The sequence below is a fragment of the Aspergillus luchuensis genome, chromosome 2, assembly GCF_016861625.1.
Source record: "Aspergillus luchuensis IFO 4308 DNA, chromosome 2, nearly complete sequence".
Taxonomy (NCBI): Eukaryota; Fungi; Ascomycota; class Eurotiomycetes; order Eurotiales; family Aspergillaceae; genus Aspergillus; species Aspergillus luchuensis.
Genome location: NC_054850.1, coordinates 1,897,939 through 1,925,736, shown reverse-complemented (window position 1 = coordinate 1,925,736; position 27,798 = coordinate 1,897,939). Strand labels below are relative to the sequence as shown.

At 48.4% G+C, this 27,798-nt stretch overlaps 3 protein-coding genes and 1 non-coding gene across 4 annotated transcripts; 2 read left to right on the top strand and 2 right to left on the bottom strand.

Annotated features, from left to right (window-relative positions):
- Window positions 1-1,643: 1,643 nt before the first annotated feature.
- On the top strand, window positions 1,644-2,573 carry flbD (putative MYB family conidiophore development protein FlbD; the record flags this gene model as incomplete). The annotated part of the gene is made up of 1 exon (XM_041685339.1): window positions 1,644-2,573. The coding sequence occupies one exon, from the start codon at window positions 1,644-1,646 to the stop codon at window positions 2,571-2,573; it is 930 nt and encodes a 309-aa protein (XP_041539433.1).
- Window positions 2,574-17,148: 14,575 nt separating this feature from the next.
- AKAW2_t20015S lies at window positions 17,149-17,222 on the bottom strand. Its single transcript has one exon. It is a non-coding gene; the product is annotated as a tRNA-Val (tRNA).
- Window positions 17,223-17,675: 453 nt separating this feature from the next.
- AKAW2_20606A (uncharacterized protein) lies at window positions 17,676-19,337 on the top strand (the record flags this gene model as incomplete). Its single annotated transcript, XM_041685338.1, has 1 exon — window positions 17,676-19,337. The coding sequence occupies one exon, from the start codon at window positions 17,676-17,678 to the stop codon at window positions 19,335-19,337; it is 1,662 nt and encodes a 553-aa protein (XP_041539432.1).
- Window positions 19,338-20,087: 750 nt separating this feature from the next.
- On the bottom strand, window positions 20,088-25,198 carry AKAW2_20605S (UDP-N-acetylglucosaminyltransferase; the record flags this gene model as incomplete). The annotated part of the gene is made up of 4 exons (XM_041685337.1): window positions 20,088-20,717; window positions 20,767-23,380; window positions 23,430-24,595; window positions 24,659-25,198. The coding sequence occupies 4 exons, from the start codon at window positions 25,196-25,198 to the stop codon at window positions 20,088-20,090; spliced, it is 4,950 nt and encodes a 1,649-aa protein (XP_041539431.1).
- Window positions 25,199-27,798: the final 2,600 nt, after the last annotated feature.

Below are 27,798 nucleotides of genomic sequence, written 5' to 3'. Positions count from 1 at the left end.
CAAGTCGACTGTAGAGTATCCATCTCTATGCCTCACCACGCCAGTAAGAATAGTATCATCCATGATCCCTGCTGCAACACCGATCCTCTGGTAAGAATCAGTCACTACTAGGTTAGCACCTATACTAGGTATTGGATAGTGGCAAATCCTCTCCCCACGATCCGGAAACGCCAGCTTCTGAGACTGCTGCAACTGATCCTGATAGCTGCCCTGTTTCCTTTTTTCCAGCCCCTCCGTTGGTCGTGTGGTTGCTTTGCAATTCTTTCCTTCTATTCTCCCCCCCTGTCAATTGATGGGTCTGAATTACCCAAAAGAGATACTGCAAGAAGTTGCCCGTCAACCTCACATTTCCCCACTTTGACCTCCAAAGATCGGTTATAGTCCAGACACACATTGGATTAATTTTTATTTCTTATTTTCTTTTTGTCATCATCTAGCCCGCACCCGCAGTGCCTCCCATATAGTTACAGCCTGGGGCGCCAAAAGGGCAGTAGTAGTAGAGCTATGGATGGAGGTCAATCTAAATTAATCAAATGGACTAGCCTAGTAGGTCTGTGCCCCTAGGCTAGCTCTGCCTCCTTGAGGAAGGCTACCTGAGGTGGTACCTGCCTAATACCTAGTTTCCCCCTACTAAGGACTACCTGTTACTACTACTAGTGACTAGTGTAATTTACACGCATACTGCGGTACTAAAAGTAAACTATACGGAGAATACCATACATACCGAGCGGGTACTGACTGGGGCGTCAGGAAAATAAAAAAAAAAAAAAAAAAAAAAGAAAGAGGAGGGGGTCAGAAAATCGAAAATCAGAAAATCAAAAAGATTAATTAGGAAAAAATAAAATCATCACAACACAAAAAATTAAAAAATCCAATTCCAAAAAAAATCAATAATATTTGGCATTTATTATTATTAAATTTATTCCTCCGACACAACTGTCAGCTCCGAGATCTTGGATCAGATCTTCTCCTATAGCGTGCTCTAAGTGTGGAGCAGTAGCCATTTTTCTCTGACCCGTCTCCCTGGTCATTGTATTCTGCTGCTGCTGCTTGTTGCTATAATAGATGATCGTAACCTTCATCTCCATCACTCCTTGACACGACTATTGTCTATCGCCCTTCCTCTAATTCCAATTCCCCCTTCCGGGTCTCACCTCTCTTCCTATATATCTACCACCTCGACGACGCACCTTTGAACCTTATTCTTTCTCCATCATCAAACAAACTCTCACTCCCCAACTTCCCACTCTTACTTCCTACATAACCCAACAGCTCGGTTGCGTGGTCATTGCTCCTTCCTCCTTGCTTGTCTATCTACCCTACTCTCGTCCCTTATCCATCACCCGCGTGTGTCTATTACACTTGTGTGTGTGTCTGGTCTAGTCCGCTCCGGGTACACTAAACCTCCCACACAGCCAACCCCACGGTAAGAAGCCTGTTCCCTTTAAAAGACGTCAACCCTCCCCGCCCACGCATAGTACCTGAACTCTGTCGGCGCCCCCCTTCGACTGTCCCCAACTCTCTTTTAAAAACTCTCCGACCTCCTGGCATTTCTGGAGTCTAACATTACATCCTTAGATTTTCAACTACCTAAATTCTTCCATCAATCACTCGGATTAATTCTTCCTTGTCAACTACTTGCAATGGCTCCCACTCATCGTCGTGGACCCTGGGTTCCCGAAGAGGACCAGTTGCTCCTTCAGTTGGTTCGCGAACAAGGCCCCAACAACTGGGTCCGCATCTCTCAGCACATGCACTACCGCTCACCCAAGCAATGCCGGGAGCGCTTCCACCAGAACCTCAAGCCCTCTTTGAACCGTGAGCCCATCTCTGCTGAGGAGGGCCTGATGATCGAGCGGATGGTCAACGAAATGGGCAAGCGCTGGGCTGAGATTGCACGACGCCTTGGAAACCGCAGCGACAATGCAGTTAAGAACTGGTGGAACGGCAGCATGAACCGCAAGAGAAGAGGTCTCCCTACCTCCAGCTCGCCTCACGCCGGACGCACGATGCACGGACGGGTCCAGGCCCCATATGCGCGGGCCTCTCTGGGCTTGAGCAGCCCCATCAGCCGTTCTCGCTACTCTTCCATCTCCAACGACAGACCTCTGACTTCCTGGACCAAGTCTCCTTCATCTCGGAGGGATTCCTTCTCCGCCTCTTCCATCGACTGCCCCCGCCAGTTGACCCCGATCTACACACTTCCTGCTCTTAACCGCCCTGTCGAAACTCCTCTCACCTTGCCTGCCTTCTCGGAAGCTTCTTCCATGGAGCCTCCCTCCATGATCTCGGACCACAACTCCGTCTCTTCCTCCTCTCCCAGGACCATCGCCTCGCCACAGCTTCTTCCCCTTCCGGTGGACATGAGACAGCAATACGGCGACTTCCGCAGGCAGAGCACTTCGGATGAGATCTATGCCTACCACGATCTCTCGTTGAAGCAACGGTGGATCTCCGATCACCAGCAATGGAACCAGCACTCTCCGCTATCTCCCACATGGTCTGCTCCGATCGAAGACAAGACAGAAGCCCCGCGCGACTCGCGGATGGGTCTTCAGAACTTGCTCAACTAAATGACGATAGCGACCATTGCTGGATATGATCAACGAACTTTTCTTCTGTCATCGATTTTCTATGGGAAATTTTATGTACATGACCTCCCGACCCTCGTCACTCCTTTGTTTGGCATAATTTCCTTTGTACTTATATCATCACCTCATGTATATTGTCTTTTTGGATGGTTCGGCTCGGCTATTTCCACTGCGGGTCACGTGGATACGGCCCGGTTTCCTTACGGTACCAAAAAAAGCATTCGGGATCTCCTTTTGTCATAGTTATTGTGTTCCCTTCCCTTATTTTCTTTGTCGCTCATCATTTGGCTTACTGGGTATGGGGTTAATCATTGTGTATAGAGGAGATTGAGGAGTGCTGTCCATTGTTTTACATGTATATGGTTGGGTTTTTGGAGACTTTTGGAAAGTACTGTGAGCTTGGATCTAATAATACCCCATGACTGTTGGTTGTTACATTGCGCTATCGACCAGATGATCGTTTAATGATACATTAATAATACTTCCCACTCAAATAACTCCTCTCTTCTGTTCCTTAAGTTGTAAATTCCGATTACTGTTTCTTTGACTAAATTCTCTCTCGACGCGGCCACTATCCACCCATTCTGGATGGGGGGTGTTTTTTCCGGATCTGGCAGGCTTACTTTCTTGGGCGCCAGCCAGGCTTGACCGTTGCGCCCATGGACGAGCCCAGGAGGATGATAGGGGGCGAGGATCCACTGGAACAACGCCGCATATCCTCCGTGACTGTGGCTGGCTGTCATCAGCTCCTGTCTTCCCGTGAAAGCCGCGGAATCTGAGGTTCAGAACGCAAGGGGCGACCCAAAGTTACGAGGCGAGACTGCATGGGAGAGACACGAGCAGGTTCAAGGAGGGGAGGCAGCGTGACAGCACAATTACTGGGTTCGAAAGAGACCGAGAAAATCCGGGATTTCAGGAATTATGAAAAAGAAACAAGCCTAAAATGGAATATGGGTCATTGGAAAAGAAAAGAAGAATGATTTACGAATTCACATTGAAGGGAGTGGAAACTACTTACCACCACATACTACATACATACATACATACATACAAGGTTGGCTGAACAGAGACACAGCAGCAGCAACACCGGACAGCATCCACCAACCGTCGTTGGCGCATGGCAGACCATCTCCACGGGAAAGGTGGAATGGATAGGTCCATTAGGAACACAGCTGACGACTGTCTGATCCAATCCTTCCACTTGGAGTTTCGGGATTGGCATGGCGAATGAATGGGGGTGGATGTTGGAAGTCGTGATGGTTCATGCATAACGGCCAGTGTCAATGGAAGTGTTCTCAATGGCCGGAAGGCTTTTACCCTTTCTCCCCCCTCCACTACCAGCACCACCAGCACCACCTCCCCCTCCTCCTCTTACTGAAGTACTACGTTAACTTGGCCCCAGTTGGGAGGTAAGGTTGATAGCCAGACAAAGTTTATCCCAGGGACTTGGTGGATTCCGATTTGACTGGGTTGATTCGCCAGCGCCCCTCCCTTTCCTTTTCTACCCTCCCTTTCTTTACTCGTTTACGCATGTGTCGCTAACGGTCTCGAAGCAGGGCTGTCCCGTGTTGTATTTTTGATTTTTGATTTGGTATATTTATTTATTTACTTTTATTTGATTGTGTTGTTTTTACCTTTGCGCAAGCATTCAGTCTGGATAAGGTAAGTAAGCTTGTTGGAAATTGAACAACCGCCTGTCTCATTTGGGACCCATCCGCGGTACGAGAGAGTTATGGGGGATGGGGAATCCGACGGGCTTCATTCTCCCCAATGGCTTTCTTGTCATGTCAGCATTCGAGCGGTCCCCGAAGAAGCGGGCTTCAAAGCAGCCTATAGTAGAGAACAGGCAGAAGGAAAGCAGGAAGAAAAAAAAAGAAAATACAAAAGTGAAAATGAAAAAAAGAAAATATAAAGGGAAGCGCAAAAGGACGAACGATAAGGACGATGGAGCAGCCTTTCCTATTTTCCCCTCCATTCCCGCCACCATTTTCTTCTCAAGATGTGCCACTACGACCTTCCTGGTCTGGACTTGGGTGTCCAACTCACTAGTGGCTTTTCGGGCTATCCCAATCGTGACGTGCTGTTCGGAGACATGGCTTCTCCTTCCCAACCTGACTCGCCACACTCGCGACGGATACCAAGCCACACCCAGTGAAGGGGACGGTGCTGCACGTATGCCGATCAGGCAATCACCATGACTGATCAAGAATGAAGGCATCGGCGGGGTCACCGAACGCAGGAGCTGTAATCCACTCTGTGTGGTGTATTATGTATGCACTGGCACTCATGGAGTGTCTCCAGTGCTCTACGCACTGCATACCCACGACTGGTGGTCTGTTTCAGCCAATCTAACATCTCACACGCACCACTGTTGCGCTGCCATGCGTGCATGAGCATACCAGCTCCTGCTCGCCTACCGGTAGGCGGTGCAGATTCAGCTGGGGTCAAAGTTGGGTGGAGTCAAGTTCAAGGGTGAGGAAAGGATGATGCAGCTCGTCCTGGAGTACGTTGGCTCGCCAGTGACCCTCTCTGACGGCCGTTGGCCGGTGGGGGACATCCTACGCTTCGTATCAAGTACGCATGACTATGTAGATATCTCTCAGACGCATGGGTTACACATCAGTACATACCCATACACATACACACCTACCAGGTTGGGCATATTCTGACACAAGGCTCCGGGGGTTACACAGGACCAATTTTGGGACTTTCTTGTGACGTTGAATCGTTTACCAAGTTCCAGAACAAATATAGCATGAAACAAGACATTCTACATCCGTGCCAGTCGCACCATGGGGTAACCCAATACTCCAGTGAACTAAAGGAGTTCGACAATACGGAGTAGACGACAATGCCAACACCAAAACCAACAATGGCCTAGTGAGGAAACGAAGAAGCAGCAGCAGTAACCAGTCACCGCCGGCGCAATGGATCTGGAGCCCTGCCGGCCAAGAGATTCTCGCATTAATTAACTACCGCTGATCTTTTTTTACATCTGATTTGGAATTCTGGTTGTTAGCGCCCCGCTAATCCACTTCCGTCCACTCGCGACATGCACACCGTGACGTACCCTCAGTTCCATCCCCGATCCTGCATCCTGATTTGACAGACGGACTAACTAGGAGATTTACGCCCTTCGCACTATGGGGGGGGCGTGTGGTGAACAACAACCGATCTGTGTTCATCTCGTTACCACTCATCCAAGTTTTTCCCCTACCTCCTGTTCTGGCTCGAGCATGTTCCGCTTTTCCGATCCATTGGTCAAGGATGAAGGGCTTGGCAGTGGAGCCCTGGGCGACCGTTACACAATCTCCACGATGGCATATTATTCTGGTGGAAGCATCGAATGAGGTTCCAGCATCCGAACCTGCTGCGGATGCTGCAGATAGAGCAACTAAAGTTCCAACAGCGCATCCATGGATCCCCCTCTGACCACGACCCAAGATACGGGGTACGTCAGTTTGCCAAGCAGGCAGACGAGCCCAGTCAAGCGATCGTCAAAATTAACAATTAATGCTCGAAATTGATTAAGCCCCAGGCACACACGCACAACGCTCAGTCAAATGTATGGATGCATTTAAAATTGATTATGGTTAATTTGTATTATATTGCATTTTATCACTACTACTGCCGCCGGGGATAGCATCCTGACAGCTGAAACAATCCACCTCCAACATTACAATTTAGTGAAGCAATCTACAAAGCTCTGTCAGGTTTATTTTTAAAGCTGTCTCGTCTATCCCCATCTCCATCACCAACTCCCTGCCGACTCTATCGGCCATCTGGTCGCATGCCCAACAGAACCGATGCGGTTGTTTCGGGGACCTTAATATACGACTGTGGGGATTAGTGCGTTCAGCCAAAGAGGAGAAAACAGAGAAAGTTGTTGAATCATTGGTGCACCTCTTTCATTCATCCCACACCCCCTGTCTTCTGCCCAAATGATGCGACATTAGTATCCGATATTATTAGTATTATTCTGTTACTTCCCCCCATAGATCTTGTTTTGTACTAGTGATGTGGATATGTAGCTGAAGCGTTGAGGTGCGAAATTCCCTTTTTTCCCTCTCCCAGAACCAACCTACGGAGTAGCTTGACTAGCTATTCTCAGATTTACGGTTTGATTTTCCCTTCTTCCCGCACCCGGTTTGATCGTCAACTATGCAGATTTATGCATGGATGGGGGAGCTCTATTGTTCCAGATAGATTGTTTATAACAGCTTCCCTTCTCTTCTTCTCCGCCTCCTCATCCAGCTCCAAATATTGCCACTCCAATAGTCGCTGGGTGCTGCGCCCTCCTAACTATCACCCCCCAGAATGCCTCAGGGGGCGGCGCAGACACCATTCAGCTGAGCTCGTATGATCCCCATACACCATACGCTCAACAACCCTATCCCATAACAGACATTTGTTATTACCATTAACGCCCAACATCCATCTACTTCCGATACCTGACTAGAAGGGGGGAAGATGGGGGCGAAAACAGAACCAGAGCCAGAAACAACCCCCAAACTAAATTCGAATGAAAAATAAAATGAAATAAAATAATCTACGATACTGCTATCTCCAAAAACCACACCCCCCGATCTGATCGAATCAAATCAACCCTAGCCGATTTCCTTAAACGGAAAAAGCTCAACATCACTACTAACCCGCCCGCTCCGCCCGCCCAACGATTTGATTGATTTTCCCCGATCCATTCCATCCCATCATCCATGGATTCATCCATCCAGATCCATACTATCCATCCCACCCACACTTGGTTTGATCTCCAACCTCCCACCGACCCAATCCTCTCGTCAAGATTCTAGTCGCTTCTCCGTAATCATCTACTTCCGACCACTCACAACCTCTATCTTCCCCCCTCCCCAGCCCGTGAGTAAGTAGTGATCTTCCCGCGGTCCCTGCGAGGAAGACTCACTAACTTACCGCCGGTCGGCGCGGTTAAAAAACGTCCTTCTTCTCCAAGCGACCGACCCAGAACCAAGGGTTGCTATTCACTTTTAGTCGGAGTTGCTGTTGTTTATGTGAAACGGTCGCGCGAGGCACTGTGCCCACGATTTGCATTCGGTTAGAGAGAGCACAGTTTCCACCCTGAGTCCCTCCCCCCCATCTCTCTCTCTCTCTTTCTTTCTTTCTTTCTCCTGAATCGAACGGGATGGATGAATGGATGGGTGGATGGATTCGAATCTGGAGAACCTGAAATCGGAAACGGAACGTGATCGATGCGATGCGATGCGATGCGATGGGTTTGGGTGGTCGGTCGCAGTGGAGCTTTGTTCGCTACGAGGACGAGGCTGGAGATCGTTCACTACTTACTCCGTAGTAGTATACAGTATACACACGTTTTTATTTTCTCGATTTAGTGGTATTATTTTCTCCTTATGAGGATATTTTTGACTTTCCCACACCCCCCTATCCGACGAGTTTTTTCTCTGAGGAACCTTCCTCTTTAGGGGTGGGCTTCGATATCGGAGTTGTTGATTTTTGACTTTTTTGGTTTTCAACTTTCCTTTCCTTCGGATAAGGGATCGGGACGGGACTTTCGGAAGAATATCTATCTACCTGTCTCCGTGTCCCGTACTTGCGGGTAGGATAGGAATAGGATAGGCCCGTAAGGATATACGCACACACACCTACCTTATTCTGTAGAAGCTTGCTCTCGTAGGCGGTAAAAAACAGCCACCACCGCCGCCGCTACTGCTACTGACGATGACAATGTATCCTGGGATGGTAAACCCCCATAGGACAAGACAGCCGGAGAGAAAAAAAAATTAAAAAAGAAAAGAAAAAAGAGAAGAGAATGAGTGGGTCTCAACTCACCCTTTTCCTTTCTTTCTTTCTTCCTTTCTTCCAATCTGGCCCCCCTACTGCCCAAGCTGACCCTGAAGAGTGCAGCAGACAGCATGACATGACACAACCCCTCTTGTCTCGCCAGTTTTATCCAGATTGATAAGTAGTGCCCAAGCTTAATAGTGGCTGATATAGATTAGTTTTCTACGGAGTAACCGCACAGCATACTCAGTAGAGTATAGTTCAGATTTAGATTAGTATAATATAATATAGTAAAGTAAGTTAGCTAGCTAGCTATGTCTTGATGGGGCACCAACCACTGGTAAACTTCCTACCGTTTATTCTTGTTTAAGCTTTCCAACCCCTTTTTTAATGAAAATTGACTTTTTTACCGTTTCGTGAACCTTTCCCTGAGTTTTCTCGTTGCGAGGTACTCCGAAGATACATACACACATAGTAGTAGTAATGCTAATCGGAACGTAGAATTCGCCCGGTGGTTCCGAGCATAGGTAATTTTCTTTGCCCGCTGGCAGGCAGGCAGGCAGGCAGCATAGCGGCGGGTATATCCGATGGACGATGAAAAAAGTGAAAAACTTCCAAACCCACCTACCTGATTTGAAGAATCTGAAAAATTGGCCCTCTCCTTCAGCTCTTGAGGCCTTCCTAGGATAGCATAGTACATACGTAGTATTCCAGCTTGGGATGGGATGGAATGGGATGGGGTGGGATTTGTGTCTCTGGACTACTCTGGAACCTGACGGATTCTCGGGATTCTTTACTAATCTGAGCTTTTCCGCGTCGTTGAAATTCTGCCCTGCCTAGACTACCTAGTCCATAAGTAAGTAGTACTATGGGGGTTTAGTGGTCACTCACTCTATCTGGAGGGTGGTGGTGCTTAGTAGTTAGTGCGGGCTGAAAAGAGAAGAGGAAATATCGGACATCCCGCGCTAATTGGTCTGACTACTTCTGACTTATTATTGCTGAGGGGAAAAGGAAACATGGTTTAAGAATAAATTAATTGCTGCCCTTTGCATATACCCATTGAGGTTAGATGAATGTGCAAGTGCGGAGTGTGTCCGTTGCTTTAATGGGTAAGCTACTAGCTAGTAGTTAAGTTCTTGCCCGCATTTCCGGGTCGTTTTATTCGTCTGTTGGACTGGGATGTTGTTGTAGCTGCGCTTGCGGCTATAGCGGAGGAGGTGATACTGTTACTACGGAGTGCATGGGTATCTCTTTGATTTGATTGTTTCGGGGGGTGAAATTGGTACTTGTCATTATTATTATTATTATTATTCTGTCGTATTGGGATAGTACTTATTACATGGAAATAGACACTGCATGCATTACTGTCATAATGTAGATATCCCTACTCTGTACTCTGTACTATTTATCCATGCCACTGCATAATTTTCCTCACGGATACTCCCACTTCAGGGTCTACTAACAACTCAGGTCCGACTCCATCAACCACCCCAATAGTACGTCAGGGTCATGACGACGCCGCCGACCTATCCATCAATCCCACTCCGTATTTTAGTATTTCTTCCTCTACTACTTAATCCTTCAGCTTAACTACGGAGTCACACTAACTAACTAGATAGCACTAAGTAGCAGCAACACCACCCCCTGGAACCACGAAGTGGAACCCTCAAAAAACTGGACCACTAGAAGAAAAACTAAGTTAGCGCAAGCACAGTCTCGACGTTAAGATTCGAGCCCGGTTTCCACCATTTGATTGGATGTCGGAGGATCTCGGTGTGGGAGGTGAGTGGGTGATCGATGATCGACTTGGCCTGGTTAGGATTAGGGTACCCGCCTTGCCGGTCCGCCCGTGATCGGCAAGCAAAAACGCAGTTAACTAATCTGGGATTTTTTTTAATAAAAAATCATGGTTATAATAGGTTAGCTTCGTATTCTGTAACGCTACGCGGAGCTACTACTTTTACTGAGGAAAGGATGGGGGTTTGGGTAATATGAATCGGATGGTATATATGGAATTAGATGATTTCAGTTCATGTAAGAATCATCATTATAATGACGATGATAATATTGTATTCCCAATTTGTCCCTAGAGAGCGAGACAGCAAGCAAAAAGCGGCATCAATGCTCCCCGAGCGCAGGGACCCCCGAAAAAAATAAAAAACGCTAAGTAGATAGTTTACCTTGTTGATGGATAGACAGTCGACGACACACTTACCGCACACACTCACACAGACCACTTTCCCAAATCGAATTTGTGCGAAATCAGCCAAGGCACACACCATTGACAAGTATTTGTCAACTGGGTGGGTCCCTCCCGGTATACTCCGTATGACACTAAAAGTTACTTTACACAGTAGTTAGTTAGTGTGTATGTCTGTGGGTATGTAACATACCCTTGTATTGTGTGTATTAGCTTGTTTTGTTTTCCCCTTGGTAACCGCATACACAGATACAAGGGGGGCCAACCAAATACGCAATACGACCAGGGACAAGCGCCCAATGCACAAACCCCTTCTGCGTAAGGGGTTCCTGCTAAACCACGTGGAGATGCGCTTGTCAGATACAAGCCGTTGCGGGTGTATGGTTTTGTATTGTATTAAGACCACCACTTCTCTGCTTGTGTTTTGTTTGTATTGCAGTGTTTGTTTGTTATGTATGAGCGTAAGTCCCGTAATGGATGAACGAGGGGGCGAAGTAAGTAGCTAGCTCAGCTCCATCCACCATATCTCCATCTCATCCATGACTATATTCATGTCTCTCTAAGTAAGTTATGTGGTAAACTCAATCCGACCCCCTTTGTCTAGGGGCAAGGTCTCTTTCTGCTTACAGTGATGCTGTTGCTAACAACGGTTTTTGGCAGCGAGGCTGACGGACGGATTAGATCGGACTTATTGATTGAATGATTTGACCGAGTGCCTTGTCCGCTTTTCCCCCTGTGCCACGCAGTCACTCCAGTTTTTCTCCTTGCTGGGACATGAATTTGAGTTTTAGTGTTTTTGAATTTCATGTTATTTGATTTATTTATGTACATACCTGCTGTAATAGGTTAGAGATGGCAGCTACGCCTCTTTTACATACATACACATTCCATTCCACGGGAAAAGTAAAGTAAAGTAGGACGTGTGTAACCTAAGCCACACGATCTGATCGATCGGAGGTGCCGACATACTCACTTACTAAGGTGAACTCTTTCAAACTAACTAACTAACTCATTGACTGACTAGTTGGTTTAGTTAGTTAGTTAGGTTAAGTATGGCATGTATGTATGCATGCACTTAGGCAGAGATTCTCATCCGTCTTCCTAAAGAGGATGTTTCATGACTCGCGTTTTTCAAATCATTAAAGGGGAAGGATAAACATCGGGGAGGAGGCAAATAGGGCAGGGGTATGTGTGTTTGTGTTTGTTGTTGTGTCTATTTTTTGCTTTGTTTCGAAGTTCGACGGGGTGTTCTAGGGTGAGGGTGATCGTGTGTGGGATTGATTAATCGCTTGATGGGATATTATAGTAGGGAGATAGGAGGATCATAGTAGATGTGTTAAAGTAGGGGGGCGGGTTTCAGGTATTTCTTGGATAGATAGTATCTATCTATCGTGTGTTTCTATTTGGCTGTCCAGTTACCCCTGACTAAACGGGCCTACGATTAAAGAATATTATGCATGATGTATCGGTATATGTAGATGTAGATAGATACGGAAGGAGGATAAGAATGACACCCGAATAGCACGACCTGTCTTGTCCTGTCTGCTGCCTGCCTGTCTCCAGATCATATGCACAAGGCTAAGTAGCGCCCAACCATCCCTGCCGGTATTATCCTCCACGCTTTCCCTGTATGTAGGATGGATTGTCTGACTCCGCTTAGTTTTACTCCACCACAGGATGGGGTCAACCCAGACTAGGAGATATTGGCTGCATGAGGAGCCACCGATAGTACGGAGGATAGTTGACCAACCAGTTGGCAGAGTTTGGGGGGCGCACGATCCAGCCTCGAGACGCGAAAAAGAGGAGAATTGATGCGAGAGTGGCTGCCAACTAGTACTCATTAGGGCATCAATTCAAGAGGGAGGGATTTCTGTACTACGACAGATCGTCGTGAGGGAACGAAGGAAGGAAGGAAGGAAGACGAACCGGGATCCTGGGTTCGCGTGACCCCTACTGCTGTAAGCCATCAGTTAAGTCAAAAGGGAAAAAAACAAAAAAAAAGTCTATAGTTACGTTGAGAACAATCCCTGTTTTTTCCTACTTTGTGATCGCTTTCTTCTCGATGATTATCGATCGCTGACCAAGCGTGGATGCCATGTGCGTGATGATGAAAAAATAGAGATAGTGGTTAATTATTCTCCTTCTTTGTATGATCTAGATTCAATAACTACGCTGCTCATCATGGATAGATTGTCAAGACTTCAGCTGGGTACTCCTCTGCCATCCATTTACTAGTCTTACTTATGTAGGTAATAGACGAGCTAACCGAACCCAAAAATCTTTCTTGACTAGTGCCACTCGACTCATCCATGAAGACTCCGACTCAGACTCAGGTCGGGGTAGTTAGCTGCTGATTAGTGAGGCTGGCTAGCTGACATCACGACCAGCCTGTTTGACAGATAAACCAACTAGAACCAACGACGATAAACCCCGAAGGCGAGGAGAAAAGGTCCCCGATCCCGAGCCACGCAACCATCCCATCCCCATCCCCCATTCCCCATCCCTCCGCTAGCTAAACTAGTGGGGATTACCTGTTGAAGCCGCTTGCTTTGCATCGAAGGATTGGAATGCTGGTCATTGTCATACATACGCCATCCTTGCTGCTCTTGAAGGAGAGGAGAAGGAGGAGGTAGGTGCTCATGCTGGCTCGACGGTCGTTGACTATCCCTGCACGCGGGTTGGAAACCGCACCTTTGCAGCAAGGTATGCGATTTGGAATTCTCCGTTGAGGGCTGCATGTGATGCCACCGGGTTCTTGTCCCACGCGGTGTTATCCATCTAGTGGTCGAGGGATGAAAGTACGGTTTTGGGGGTGGTGGATGGATGGTGCTGGATAGGTCAGAAGTGGCGAATGATGGGAGTTGGGTGTCTGAGAGGGAGAGGGGTGCTGATGCAGCCTTGTGATCAGTTAATGATGCTTATGCATGATTCAGTATTATGTAGTCACTGCTTGGAGTGAGTATAGGCGTTGATGTAGTCAATGAAGGGCTTGAATGATGTTGATATTGACTTCTATATGGTGAATTATGCTTCGCAGTGATAGAATGAGTCTGTATTAATTCTCAGCTCTGCTGCTTCTATCTCTTCTTCTCCTTACCCCCATGTATACTTCTATAGAGATACAAGCAAGTGCTGTCTCTCTTAAAGCGCTGATACTGAGTCCATCCTTTCGCCCATATGCCATTACAGGGCTATTCCTATTACCAATAATGTCATATAGCCTCTTTATATCTTAGATATTGCAGCTCCAAATATCTCTATAGTCATAGCAGAACATTCATCCCATACTAAAGCTAGTTCTCAACATTGCAGACTCTAAAAGAGACGAACAATACCTGACCCTCTCCCCTCCCCGCCCCCAACCCATCAGCAACCTCTACACACCTTCAGAGTCTTCAAATCGTCGTTGGTCAAAGACATCAAAGAACATAGAAGACATGTTCAAACACGGTACTAGCGCCGATGCTTACACTAGGCCACAGAAGATGTCATGGCATTCTCTGGATATACCATACGACCCCAAGCAAACTCCTACCGGTTCTAAAGATGCGCCTACCGTTGGAGGATAGCCACAAATACAGACACTGGGTCAGAACAGAAGCTGTTGCGAGACCTGCGACGGCTTACATACAAGGGCAATAGCACCATGTCTCAGATAAGCAACACCGTCACCGTCACTGTGACTGGGGTTCTCCGGACTTTAAGCATCTGGTTTCATTCATACCCGGAGGCGAGCGCCACTACAAAGCTCTTCTGAAAGAGCATGATGAGGATCAGTGGATTGTTTCATATATTGACGTGTGCCTCTAGACAAAGGGACCCATTCATCAAATGACTAGGGAAGCTAATCCGAATCGAAGTCCGTCTAATGTGTCGCAAGACTGTAAAAATGGACACAGAAGTTCTTCGAAGTACACAATGGCTCAGCAAACATCGGTCAGGATATACCACTTGGTTTAAGCCTTTTACTTCCACTACCAGTATATCCTAGCAGCAAGCTCTGCGAAAGCTGAGCGGGCAAGTTCTCTTCATCGTTCGACTCTTGTTCTGCAAATCTCGTTTGCAAACAACTCATGGCCAAATATTTTTGGCCGCATATGCGCTTGAAGAGGTCTTATGGGTGAGCATACCGGGAACGCGTCTTGCTCATCTATACAGATAAGGGCCAGTCCGCAGTGGTTATACATAAACTGCTAATGTATATCACAGCAACCATGTTCGACACTCATACCGGTCCTCTTACTCCACTCGGTTACTGTTCATCTCCTATGACAGCTGATCCTGCACATGCGCCGGTACGGCCCAGTCTCCCTCTATCCTACGCTGTCCACAGACACAGAACCCTAGCCCGGCTTAGGGCACACCTACGATGATTCACAATTAGCATATGAGAAACTTCGTGGGATACAAGGGAAGGAAGAAGGGTCGTTCATGACCGTGCAAGCCTGGACATACTCGAGAGAAAATACCATATCGAAGCATGGCCCTATTGGAGCTGGGCATCCTATCCACTTTTTGAAGAGATTATGGTCTAGTGGACATGAGCTTTCTTAAATACTCCATACCACGGCAGAGACCTCCAGACGCATGCCTCGGGCCCTAAGCCACATCAATCGTTGATAACATTGTAGTAGCTCACCAGGTCATCGCGTGACTTGTTGAGTGCTCGACATCACGGGCTCTTTGCTGTTCTACATCTAGTCCTAACATGACAGTTCGCTACCAGACGGCCTTTGCTATGGTTCTTATAACCTAATCTGGCTACTAGTCGAACCAGATATATTTCTGCTTGAGTTACAAGTGAATACTCTCCATCAAGTTCAACGACTACATGGTGTACAGGGTTGCGAATCACATGCAATTGTGAACATAGTTCAAGCACTTGAACCTTCGACGGCGTTTATACATGCCATGGCTTTGCCAAGTGGGCCAAAAAGATTATCATGGACTCATATGTCTCAGCTTTTTTGGCTAACGACTCATAGCAGTGGATTTTATCCTGCAGCTATTCCTTATGGGGGTTCCTAGAGAGGTTCAGGGGCCATTGGAAGAAAACAGAACTATTCTTTTTGAACCACGATTTCCTTAGTGATGATGTTGGTGACAAACGATAGTGTATCTACGAACAACTACATAGCGTACCTAGCGATGTCACCTGCGCTATGTGCTGCGATGTCCGCTGCGATATCTATATAGGATCATCTCGTTGCCTGAATTATCCCGTCACAACTGGAAGTAGTCTGTCAAAGACGAATTGATCGGATACCTGTCATGTCATATACACCCAGCAGCATTCCGAGACTTGTGATTTTCTCTGCTATCAAGCCAGAGCCGTCTTCAGCACATAGTAACAAGTCCAGTACTATGTTCTTGAGGTCATTAACCATTGGTCTAGGGATGTCTACAACCGCGCCAAATATGTTTCCGGTGTTGATCATACAGCATCTAAAAGAGTCGTCGACTTTCCGACCATTCGTCTGCGTGACAAAATGGCAGACTTGGCGGCCTGCAAACTATGCAAAATGACCCATAACATGCTGCAAGGATATAAACATCTGCGCTAAGTCCACATCGTCAGGTACATGATGTACGGAGAAAACACGCGCAGCATCTTAACTACAATAACAACATCATATCTTACATTCCAAGCCTGTCTCTCTCTCTCTCTCTCTCTCTCTCGCGGTGAAGTCCTATTGAATAGTGTATATGTGGAATCAGTACACACTCCTTCGAATGGAAGACAGAAAGAAAGAAAAAAAATTATCTCGACGACAACTGATCTCCTTCTTATTATTACTTCGCAGCTGCCGGTGCTTGTCGTACATATCTATTCCCATAATTGCTCGACACGAAAAAATTGTTATCATGATGCCAATACATGACTTATGAGAATAAGGCAGAGCAAATGCTTTTTTCCTTTTGTTACGGACACACACACACACAATGCGAGACAGGTATCCACCATTAGAACGATGAGGTGATCAATGAGTGCATTGCTCCGGTAAGTCCTCTTCTTCCGTGTCATTTCAATACACCGTCGGCGGCATATCAAAATAAGTCCCTCATTTTATAATGAATTATTATATTTAGAGAGAGAAAGGAATACCTTAACTGGAGACTACAATCGGCACAGCATGAAGCGAGAGGTGGTAGCGGCTGCTAAAATTGGGGCATATCGCTGAAAGGGGTGGATTAATGGTGGCTGTGACCATAGCAGGGGGCGATTGGGTATTATATTATGTGAGGTATATTTGATTTTTGCGATAGAAATTTTTTTTCTTCAGTTGCAAGAAAAATAAAATGTTCGAAATTACCGAGTACCAGTACATTGGGAGATACTCCATTTACGATCCGCGTGGATACTAGTATATATTATGACCTTCATGATGATAGTAGTAACAAAAGCATGTACAGCGCCAGATAACCAACCCAACCCAACCCAACCCAACTACCCACATAGCATGACACAACTTAAGAAAAGATAGACACAAACAATTAATAAAAGTCCAATAGCCCACACTAAACACATTCCTTATAGATAGAAAACTTCAAGGTCAAACAAAAAAAAAATGCAAAAAGAAGTGACTAGACTGGGGCTCGATCCCAGGACCTTATGCGTGTGAAGCATACGTGATAACCAACTACACCATCCAGCCGACTTGTTGATGTTTGCATCCCCACCATGGTACATAACTAGCCAATACTTATCCGGTCATATTATGCTTAGCCTGTACGGTCGTAAATGCACCATGACCTCTGTATTAATTGTTGTCTCTGTTATCCATCTAAGCCATAGCCGTGAGAGGATAGAGAGAGCGCCTTTTTCTAACACTTCCACTGCTGCGCCCCAGTCACATGGACATGATTGCCATAAGGCTTGAAGCCAGCCGCGACTGGTGCCTGGCACAGCAGAAAACGAGGCTGTCTAGTAATCCCAACAAGACGACCATGAGATATAAATATGCATATAACTAGAGATCAGTTTTGCTTTCACGATCAGAAAACAGAATCTCTATTTATCTTTGTCTATCCCCGCAACGCAACTGCGACCATTTCTAGCTCGCTGACCCTACTGTGCGGAGTACAGTCTATTGTCAGGCATTGCAAGCATGGCTGAACAGTTCACCAGCCTTGTTAATACATTCGGAGGACTGAGCTTTGCCGATGGAACTTCAAACCGCTCAAATCCGACTCAAGATCTCCTGAAGACGATTAGGGCCCTGGTAACATCGTGCCAATCCACCTCAGCGAACACAGCACATGTCGGAACCGTGATCGAAGGCACACAGACCCCTAGCGGCGAGTACGTTGCAAGATTAAGCACCCTGAGAAGAGAAGCCGTTGCCCTTGCGAAGACCACGAAGAGGCTCAGCGATGCCACTGAAAACTACATCATGGCATACCTCACATCGCTTGCTAGCCCATGGACACTGGAGCAGAAAATGCTATCGCATTTTAGTGATGAAGTGAAGAGGATCGCTGGCAATGTACTTGACGATGAAACTACCAACGAGAGCAGTGTCATGCGAAGAATATTGGAGGAGTGCTATGCTCAGGCACTTTGTGATTCCGGGACTCTGCACCCTAATAAGTACTTTAAATCCCTGGAAGAAACCAGCTTTGAAGAGCCGTATGACCCTGACTTCGAAAGCGGGGAATACTATGAGCATGAAAATCGACTTGCTATCGACGATAGCTATGCTGAGGCCTATCGCGTGCAATGCGAGCGTAAAGCTGAGAGGAAGGAGCAGCAAAGGGAAGAGTGGATCGGCTTTTGGGTTCGCGCATTGAGTAAATGTCCTGATGAGCCCACCACGCTATTTTATCCGCCAGCGAGTCGTCTCCCCAATTGCCATCTTGCAGAAGTTCCGCGATACTTGTTTAGGGCATTTGACGAGGAAAGCTCTGGCCGGAGTGACCACCATGTTGTAGCTTCCGCCGAAAGCATTTCCGCAGAATTAGAGCGCAGCAGAACCGATCTCCTCTCTCGGCCTCCAGGAGAATCAACCCGAATGCTATACAATCATCTGAAGTGGTTTAAATCTAAGGATGCTGACAATCTGATGTCATGGAGCGGTTCTTTACTGTATGTCATCCAGTATGCCATCTGGAGATGCAACAAATGGTGCCGTGACCCCGCTGAAGTCTACATATGCATAGTCGACACGAGGAAGTTTCCTCGTGGACAGTTCGCTCGGGACAAGTCATTACTTCGAGTGTATCGTGATGCCCCTGAAGTTGATCCGAGTATGCGAAGCTTTTTCGATTTTCGACTAAGAAAAAACCCAGACTATGACAATGGGGAGTATCTCTCGCAAGGGGTTCTGCATCATGCTGGGCGGTCTAGTGTGGTGTCGTTAGAACAGCTCATCCAGGCGGGGTTATATGATCTTTATCCTGAATTTGCGGACGCTTCTGAGAGGGACTTATGGGCAAAACGTGTTGAGTTTCTTCGTTCAGCATGGTCCAAAGAGCATATGACAACCCGGCTCGACATACAACATGCAGTTAATATGGCCAGAGAGTGCTTCAATGGTTTCAATGCGCTTGATATAGCACTAGTGCTATTAACTCTCAAGGAGCGCAAGCTCCTCCTCATAGCAACAATGGGACCAGAGAGTCGAAAAATCTACCGTGATCTTGGCCCAGATGAGGTTCAACGGTATACCGACATCATGAAAAATATGATGGCAAAAGGCAGAGGCATTCCCATTGCTTTATTTGCTTTCGCTACCGATCGTCAGCTTGAAGAAATCTTCGAATGTTCATAGTGAGATCTGTTTTTCATTTAGCGTTATTGTATTGTAGTACTTTGGTTTATAGTTCAGGGCAAACTCGGAGCGCTGCTTTCAGATACCCTGTAGTAGCTTGCTATGCGAGAATATGAATATGACGATTGTATTGATGAGGAAGAAGAGAGGCATCCCTCTGGTGGAGTAAGAGTAGATATTTGACATAGAGTTAGCAATCTACGGCAGTAGTTAATGCTCTACTTGTAATACTGCATATGCACAAGTTCTGATAACCAGCTGCAACTCTATCATGCCTAAGGCTGACTACCTGAACAGCACCTTATCGATCCGATACAGAGAAGGAAATATAAATACGGCATATGAATCATATCCAAAGTCACCACTCGCTCTATCAATCGCTACTCCATAATACTCAACCCGACAGGTTCGGGGAGTCCCAGACATCATCGCAACCACAACGCCTACCCAAGATATCAATCACGGTCATAAGCCCAAAACAAATGCCCGCCAAGCTGCTGATACACAATCATACAGCCTCCGGGATGTCATCATCATTGATCCATTCCTTAGACACACACACATCCAACGCCAGTATGCAAAAATTCCACGCACACAAGATCAAAATACCCAAAATTGACAGACCAAAAAGGGTCATATGCACAGACATAGACCTACATGCCGAGAACCAAGACAAATAAATATAAATAAACATCACACCATGTCCAACAAGAAACAAAATCGCTCAAGGGGTATATTCTGATGCGCACATCATAACCAGATATCGCCTTCTTCGCCATTCACCCATCTTTGCCAAACTCGTTCGTAGGCGTCCTCAAGATCTCGAACCCATCGCTTCGTATCAAATAGCCTGCTGGACCACCGCTCCTCGAACAGCATCCGGCGCAGGTCGGCTAACCTGCCCGTCGCACGTCCCTGTCCTCCAGGCTGGTACTTCAGACCGTGACACAGGCGAATGGCCTTGTCCTCATAGTCTTCGTCCGACATGGCGATCAAATCCGACTGAGCCTCGCGGCCTGCGTCAGACTTCGGCAGAGCACTGCTCAGAATGCTGCTTGCCATACGCGAGCACATCTTGTATTTGTACCGAGGAAGTGTCAAGAGGGGCGTGCCGCTCCACAACACATCGGTCGCTGTTGTATGAGCATTGCATTCAGGCGTGTCGAGGAACAGATCCAGGATCTTTGCTCGCGAGATGTGCGTATTCTTGGGCGCAACGTCGGTGAAGATGATCCGAGATGCCGTTTCTTCCCCGGCCCAGGCAACGGCTGTCTCCCGAAGGTTCTGTTCGCCGAGGTCGGGAAAGCGGAGGAGCCAGAGGACGGCATTAGGAATTCGTGCCAAGATGCGTAGCCATGTGCGGAAAGTCGTGGGTTCAATCTGACAAACTGTTAGTACGGGCTGAACTATTCTCCTGTGCTGCACCTACCTTGTACAACTGGTTGAAGTTCCCAAGTATGATGGTGTCATCACTGAGATTCGGAAACAACTCCTTACGCATGCGCCACCGTCGGGTCTGCTCTTGATCCCAAGCAAGGCGGGGATCTTGAGCATCGGGAGCGCTTTGCCGATGATCACAGCAGAAGAAGGTGTCGCGGGTATAGACAATCTTCTCACCGTACACCCAGTTCTCAAGATCCTCACCGTGGTCTTCCTCCAGTAGCCGGTCCTCCATCCGTACGTTGCGCCGCCCGGGTGAGAGGGTCTCAGGGGGAATAGAAAGTTCATCCGCAAGGATGTAGTCACACCATTCCGCCCCAAGAGTCCCTGCAAAGCCCATGAAAGACATGTGAATTGGAGCGGGCCTAGCAGCAAAGACCTCATTCCGGGCACCGCGGGTGTATCCATTCAGGTTGATGAGGATATGGATTCCGTCTTCAACGATCTGCCTGACAAGTCGATCGACGGGCCATCCACTAGCATCGTGAAAGACCGGTGCTTCTTTCTCGATTTGCTGCCGATGGATCGACTTGTCGCTCACAGTCGTAGCGTAGCAGTATGCTTTCACCCGCGAAGGATTGTGCAATCCAAAGACGGACTGCATCAGATGGGCAAGCGGGTGGTTGTTGAAGTCTGATGATACATACCCTACCTTGATGTAAGGGTGCGGAGGGGGAGGCGGAGGGAAAACAGTAGCAGGCAGCCACGGCGAACGCAAGGTGGAACAAGAGATACGAAGCCCATTCCGCTGCGAGATTTGCCGAATTTGCTTCGCCGACAGCGGGCAGGTGAAGGTATGGAAAGGCAGGACTGTCGGTGCATTTGGCGCCGTCAGGCCAGAGGGAAGCTGTGGACGCCGATATTTGGTCAGAGGGTATTCCTTGCCATAAACGTACCGATCCTGATACCACTGCCAGGTAATCGCCCTGATGGCACGCTCCACGATCCTGACAATCCTAGAGCCCTCCCACCGCTGACCTGACCACGACTGCAGGATCTTAGCTAGAGTGCCAAAAGCGACATGGCCGCGCGAACCGGCCGCGGGAGCCAGTTGCGCGCACAGCTGCTCGATCACGTTGGAAGTAAGCAAACCACGACCCCAAGCTTCCCCTTCTTTGAGTTGGCGGTCAACGATTTCAACAACTCGTTTGATCCAACCAGTCCCGGTTTCAATAGTGTATGCGTCGCGAATCATACCCTGTTCATCGACATGCCACCGGTCTCGGAATCCATAGCCGTTGCCAATGCCACCGCGGCCAACCCAATTGCACACAGAATTCAGGGCGTTGGCTAGGCCACACACCGCCTCGGCGAATTCAGGATTCACCTTGACGGCACGCTTGTAGTAAACGATAGCATCGTTGACGCGGCCGGCATCTTTGACTGCGTTCGCCAGGTTCGCCAGCGCAATGTCAAAGTTACTATCGCAATGAACAGCTTGTTCGTACATTCGGATAGCCGCTTGCAACTGGCCAATATCCTTGAGAAGACTTCCGAGATTTGTGTAAAGATGGGCATGTCGCGAATCAAGGTGTAGACCGTAGTTGTAATAAGCGAGAGCCAACGATATTCCCGTACCGGGCACCACACCAGGTATTTCGGGATGCTGCATCTCTCCGCTTGGACGGGGGAGAACTTTCTTGGGCGCATTGTTTTGGATGCCAGCCAGCAAAATACCAACATTATTTGCGGTGGACGGACTTGGCTGAAGAGAAAGAGAAAGATAATAAAGTGCTAGAATATCGCGAACGCCTGGAGCAGCTCTGGGAACACCGGAGCTAGAAATATTAGACATGCCGTCTTGGTATATCTTAGCTAGAGAGAGCAACGAATTGCTGGTAGTGGAGATGGCGGCCTTTCGTGCCAGACCTTCTGGCACATATTTGATCCCCGGGGGTGTTCCGCAGGGAGCAAAGACCAGCTTTGCAGTCTGCAGAGCATGGTCTGGATACAGGAGAATGGTCTCCTGCTGCCCACGCTGCTCTGGGCCGGGGTAACCGTGATGCGTACCCTGCGTGAAGGCCGAGAATATCTGTTTGATCAGGCTTTGGATCCCATGGCGCCTTCGTCCAGCTGCAATCAGAATCGCATCCTCAAAGGCTACGGCAGCTGCAGCATTGTCGCCCAGAGCATATAGCATATTTCCCTTGGCGTGGACGAGAGCCAGCATTCTGCCATTATCACAGCCAGGTATGGCGTAGCCGCTGGAACCAAATCCAGCTGACCCAACATCTGCCGAGCCCCGATTTGCGGCAACCGACCTACCAAAGTCGTCATCGTAATCAAAGGACGCTTTCTCGTAGGAACCCAGATCGGACGCACTCGACGCTCTGCTCTCCGCATCGCTCTCGGGTTCACTCGCGTGTTCGTCGGACGCGAAACAATCGCCGTTCTTAGGGGAGCGTATGGAATTCTGTACGAACTCAATGATGTTGACTGCTTCCTTGCCGCGTTGGCTGCTGCACAAAAGACCGATCAGGTGTTCTACCGCTTCAAAGAAACTCGGGCGGAGCTTGACGGCACGAAGCCAATGTTGCAGCGCCTCTTCTCGGCGATCCAGCGCCAGGAGCGTGGCCGCAAGGTTGGATATCGCCTCCACATGCCTGTGCTTGGTTAGACAACTCAGCTACTTACAGACAATCGCATACTCACGTTGCATCTCGAGCGATGATTCTAGTATACCAACGCATGGCCTTATGATAATCCCCAAGCCCATAAGCGAGACAGCCTCCAAGAAGCATGCCATCAATCCACTCCCAACCACTTTCCGCACAGAGATGGGATAACATCTCCAAAGAGGATACAGCATTCGCTGTGATAGAACCCTCGTTCAACGGTGCGGCACCGAAACGAGCCGTTGCCGTCGATGCAGTAAACCGTCCAGTGTGGCGGAGCCGGTCGAGCATCTGTACATCGGTTGCAGCTTGCGGGAACTGAGACAGTGAAGCACGTTCATACCGACGACCAGTTTGAAAGCTGGCAGTATCGTTCTGGCCTATGTTGCCAATGGTGTTGTTCCTCTGAACATGGTCATACTGGCCAGTAGTGTAGTTATTGTGACGACTCGATTCAAGAGCATTGGTGCTGGAAAAATCCAGACCAGGCTGACGCGGTGGTTTCGGGTATATACTTGGTTTCAAGAATCGCTGACTCTGTCCCTCAGCAGCCGCATTCGAGATACTATTCCGTCGTGCTTGGTGAATCGATGCCAGTAGGTCAACGTAAACACCATGAGCCCATGTCAGCACCTTCTCCTTAAACTCCACATTTGTTGCCTGTGGGCTTGCGGTAGAGCCCAGTTGGGGCCCTTGAGTACTTGGAGGGCCCGACCAAGACGGACCTGTCTCGTGAGCCGGTTGATGCGAGAAGCCAGGGGTAGGATTAGGTTGGCGCGTATGATACGGCAATGTCCGCTGGCCGCTTGAAAGACCAGCAACTTTGTGCTCCGAATGACGCCGAGGAAAGTTGTTTTTCATGGACAACTCAGAGTTGACCATTCCAGCAGGGGCCTGATTCCACGCCAGGCCCGGGTCGGGATGACTTCCCGAGGATATAGCGCCCCGGCTGAAGGCCTGTTGGCTTGCGTCGAATAATTGAAGGGCGGGTGGGTTCGTCGCCTTTGCAAAAGGAGTGGGCGAGTCGAACCGGGCATCTCGAAACGCCGCTGGGCGATACGGAATATACACACCATCAGGCCAATATGGACCGCATGGTCCTGTTCCTGCCGATGCGGTGGGACCGACACAGGGCTGAAGTGTCGCTGGTAGAACCGTGGGAACATAGGCGCCATTGTGCCAATAGAATCGCTGCTGCGAAGGCTGCATTGGAAGTGATTGATTCAGCATGGAGTCCATTCCTGGAACATAGTTCAATGAACGAACCCAACTGGTGCCATTCACTCCTTGTGTCAACTCTGATGGGCCTGCATTAGTTCGGCTCGAATCATTTCGATATACCGGCGGGAAATTCAGGTGCTTTCCGGCCGAAGACTGATCCAGATTGGCCTGTTGCCAAGTCTCCATTGGGAATCCTGTATGAGGCGGTACCAGGTGGCCCGAATCGATCGGCGAGACCAAGAGGTGCTTGCTCGCGGGCTGAAGGGTAGTATCCCCTGGTGTGCCATCATACCCAGCCGCCAGTGTCCCGTTCGGTGTTTTCCTTCGTAATGCGTGCTCGCCAGCACTCTTCGGACTAGGTACCAGACCCGTGGCATCGGGTACCTCGAGGCGTTGTATAGGATGCGGATATTGCAGCCGAGATCGAGCTACGGACTGGAACGAGCCTTTGCCGAAATCGCTGCGGGGGAGTGACGTGAGAAATGATGTATTGCGGTCGTAAGGTCCATTTGTAGCGTCGGCACCGTGCCGATAATTAAGGTGGTGCGGCTGGACTGGCGGGAACGGTGCTACTGAGGGCAACATCTTGACCTCAATCAGTGTGAGCACCGTCTTCTTCCGCCGTAATTATATAAATATATGCAAGATCAAGGTCGAAAGTCGGAGAAAGAGAGGAGAGAAGAAAGAAAGAGAGTGTGAGAGAGAGAGGGAGAGAGGGGGAGACCGCGACGGAGACGTATAGGGACTCAGATTGTCGAGTAAAGGGAAAAGCAATGCAGGGATCTCGTCGAGGCGGTTCCGGGCGATCGAAATCAGACAGCGATGGTCGACGGGGTTATCACTCTCGATGTATTATCAACAAGCATCCTCCTTGAAACGTTTCCTACACCTCATCCTGGGCATGAGCCGGCTCAGTTGACACTCAGCGAAGGCGCCCACCGCTTGACCCTGGGCTCGACATGAACGCTGATTGTGGCCGGCAATGACAGAAGACGCAAGTGCGGGAGCGGCGAAAGTGATGAAGGAGGAGGAAGAGGAGGAAAGGAAATCGAATGGAGGCTGAGTCCGGGGCGAAGATACCATTCACGAAGCCGCTGGATTCCAGAAGATCAAAGAGACACGCAGGCGATCCGCTCCGACAACGCTATTTGCTGCGTGAGAGACAGGTGGGTGAAGAAACGATGCAAGGGAGGGAAAGGGATCGATGAGAGAGAATCACAGCCCTAGTCAGCTTGCTAGAGCGCCCACACTGACGCAGGTGTCCGCACGACGCGATCAACCACTAGGCAATCCTGCGCTTGGCAGAAATGCTGTACTTTGGGGGGGTGGTGTGAGTGGAGTGCGAAAGAGGGGGAAAGGGAAAATGGGAAAAAGAGAGTGACCGGCAGGTAGGCTGACCGAACAAACGGATGTTTAGTTGAAGGATAGGATAATGGCTAACGCAAGTGTGGTAGGGAAAGAATAGGAAGAATTGGCAAGATGAATAGAGAGGGAGGATTAAAGAGCCCGGGGACCCAGATCTGCCCCGATGTCACGACCGACGAAATCCGAATCAGGGAAACGATAGTGTAGGGGAGAGGTTGAACATGGCACCACTAGCTGATGGCAATCACAACAACTTTAGTGTGTCGGGATGTTTCTCTGTCCTCTTGTCTTTTGATATGGGAAAGAGAAAAAAAAATTAATGATTTTTTGTTTTTCTTTTTCTCTTTTCTTTTTTTCTTTTCGTGTCTTATTATTCTCGTCTTTTGACGATCTCTTTTTTCCCTCACAGGATGGGGAAGAGCTGATTGGACCGAAGTACTCCAAGCTGTGATGCCTCAGATCCAAGGCACCGCAGGGCTGGCTGTTCAAAGCGGAGAAGATTCAACGGCGGGCGGAGAGGTCAAAAATCAGCAGGGGAATAATTTGAGAAACAGGCGCAAGGAAACGCTGATGATTCCCCGAAGAGATTGAGAAGAAAAAAAATAGTTGAGTCCGGGGTAGGACTGGCCAAGACCGTGAAGAAAGAAAGAGAGAAACAGAGGTATGCGACCAACGGGAGGGAAAATAAAAGAAAAGGATAAAAAAATTCGATAAGAATTCCGATTGAGGTGGAAGAAGATGGAATTGAAGCCTTGAAGAGGAAAAATAAAAAATCAAAATAATCAAAAAAATCAAAAAGGCCAACTACTCTACTTACTTGCACAGAAGATATCCATACGGGCACTGAGCTACTACGAACTAACTCACTAATGTAGCAGACAAAGAGTCATCGACGAGCCAGAGTCTCCATCAAGCGGGACGCGCATCATGACAGAGCGGAGCTTCCTAAACGCAAGCAGTGGGCGGCGGCAGCCTATAGCTCCCGTTTTGTTTTAGGGTGGTTCCTTTTTTGGGGTGGGGGGAGGGCAGCCTGAGTGGGTTCTGAGGATGGACCAGCGGGAGTGGAGCCAATAGGCGCTGGCCTGGACCAGGGTGGAGTGGAGAGGAGGTTACTGAGTTGGGACGCGGGTGGGTTTGGGCGTCCAGGTTGATTACTTGGTGGTGGCTTGGGACCAAATGAGAAGAGAGGAAGGAGAGGGGAAGGGAAATGAAAAGCAGAAAAAAAAATATATCACAAGGAAAAGGAAAACCTCATATATCATGTAGAAATAACGAAGAGAAGAAAAAATAAACAGAAAGGCACATGCACATAAGTATAAACGCCATAATCTGTGCAAATTGGTTTACTCTGAGCGGATACTACTACGGTGTACTTACTAACCTACTTATTGATGACCCCTCTGTAGGTACAGTACCACATTAATGCGGAAAATTTGGTAAGTGGCACAAAGGTATAACACGCGGTGGCTTGAAAGGGTTGTGTTGCCTCAAAACGCAGATATGCGACCGATCCAAGGGAGAAGCAAGCAAATCCTCCCAAATCCTCAACCTAAATAATTATAATACCTAAAGAATCTTTCTTCTTCCCTTTCCCTCACACCCCCCACTTGAAAACCGCGAAACAAGGGAAACACGAACATCCATCACATTTCAGTCCCACCCGAGGATACTACGATCCAACGGCCAGGATGGACCGGCGCTAGCCACTTGGGCGCAGGCAACGAATCCAGGCCTGTCTAACGTCAGTGGACCAGCAGCCATGGCCCCCCCGGTCGCAAGTGGCGCCCGCAGTGGTCAAGCCTTGGGGCCTTGGGGGCCTC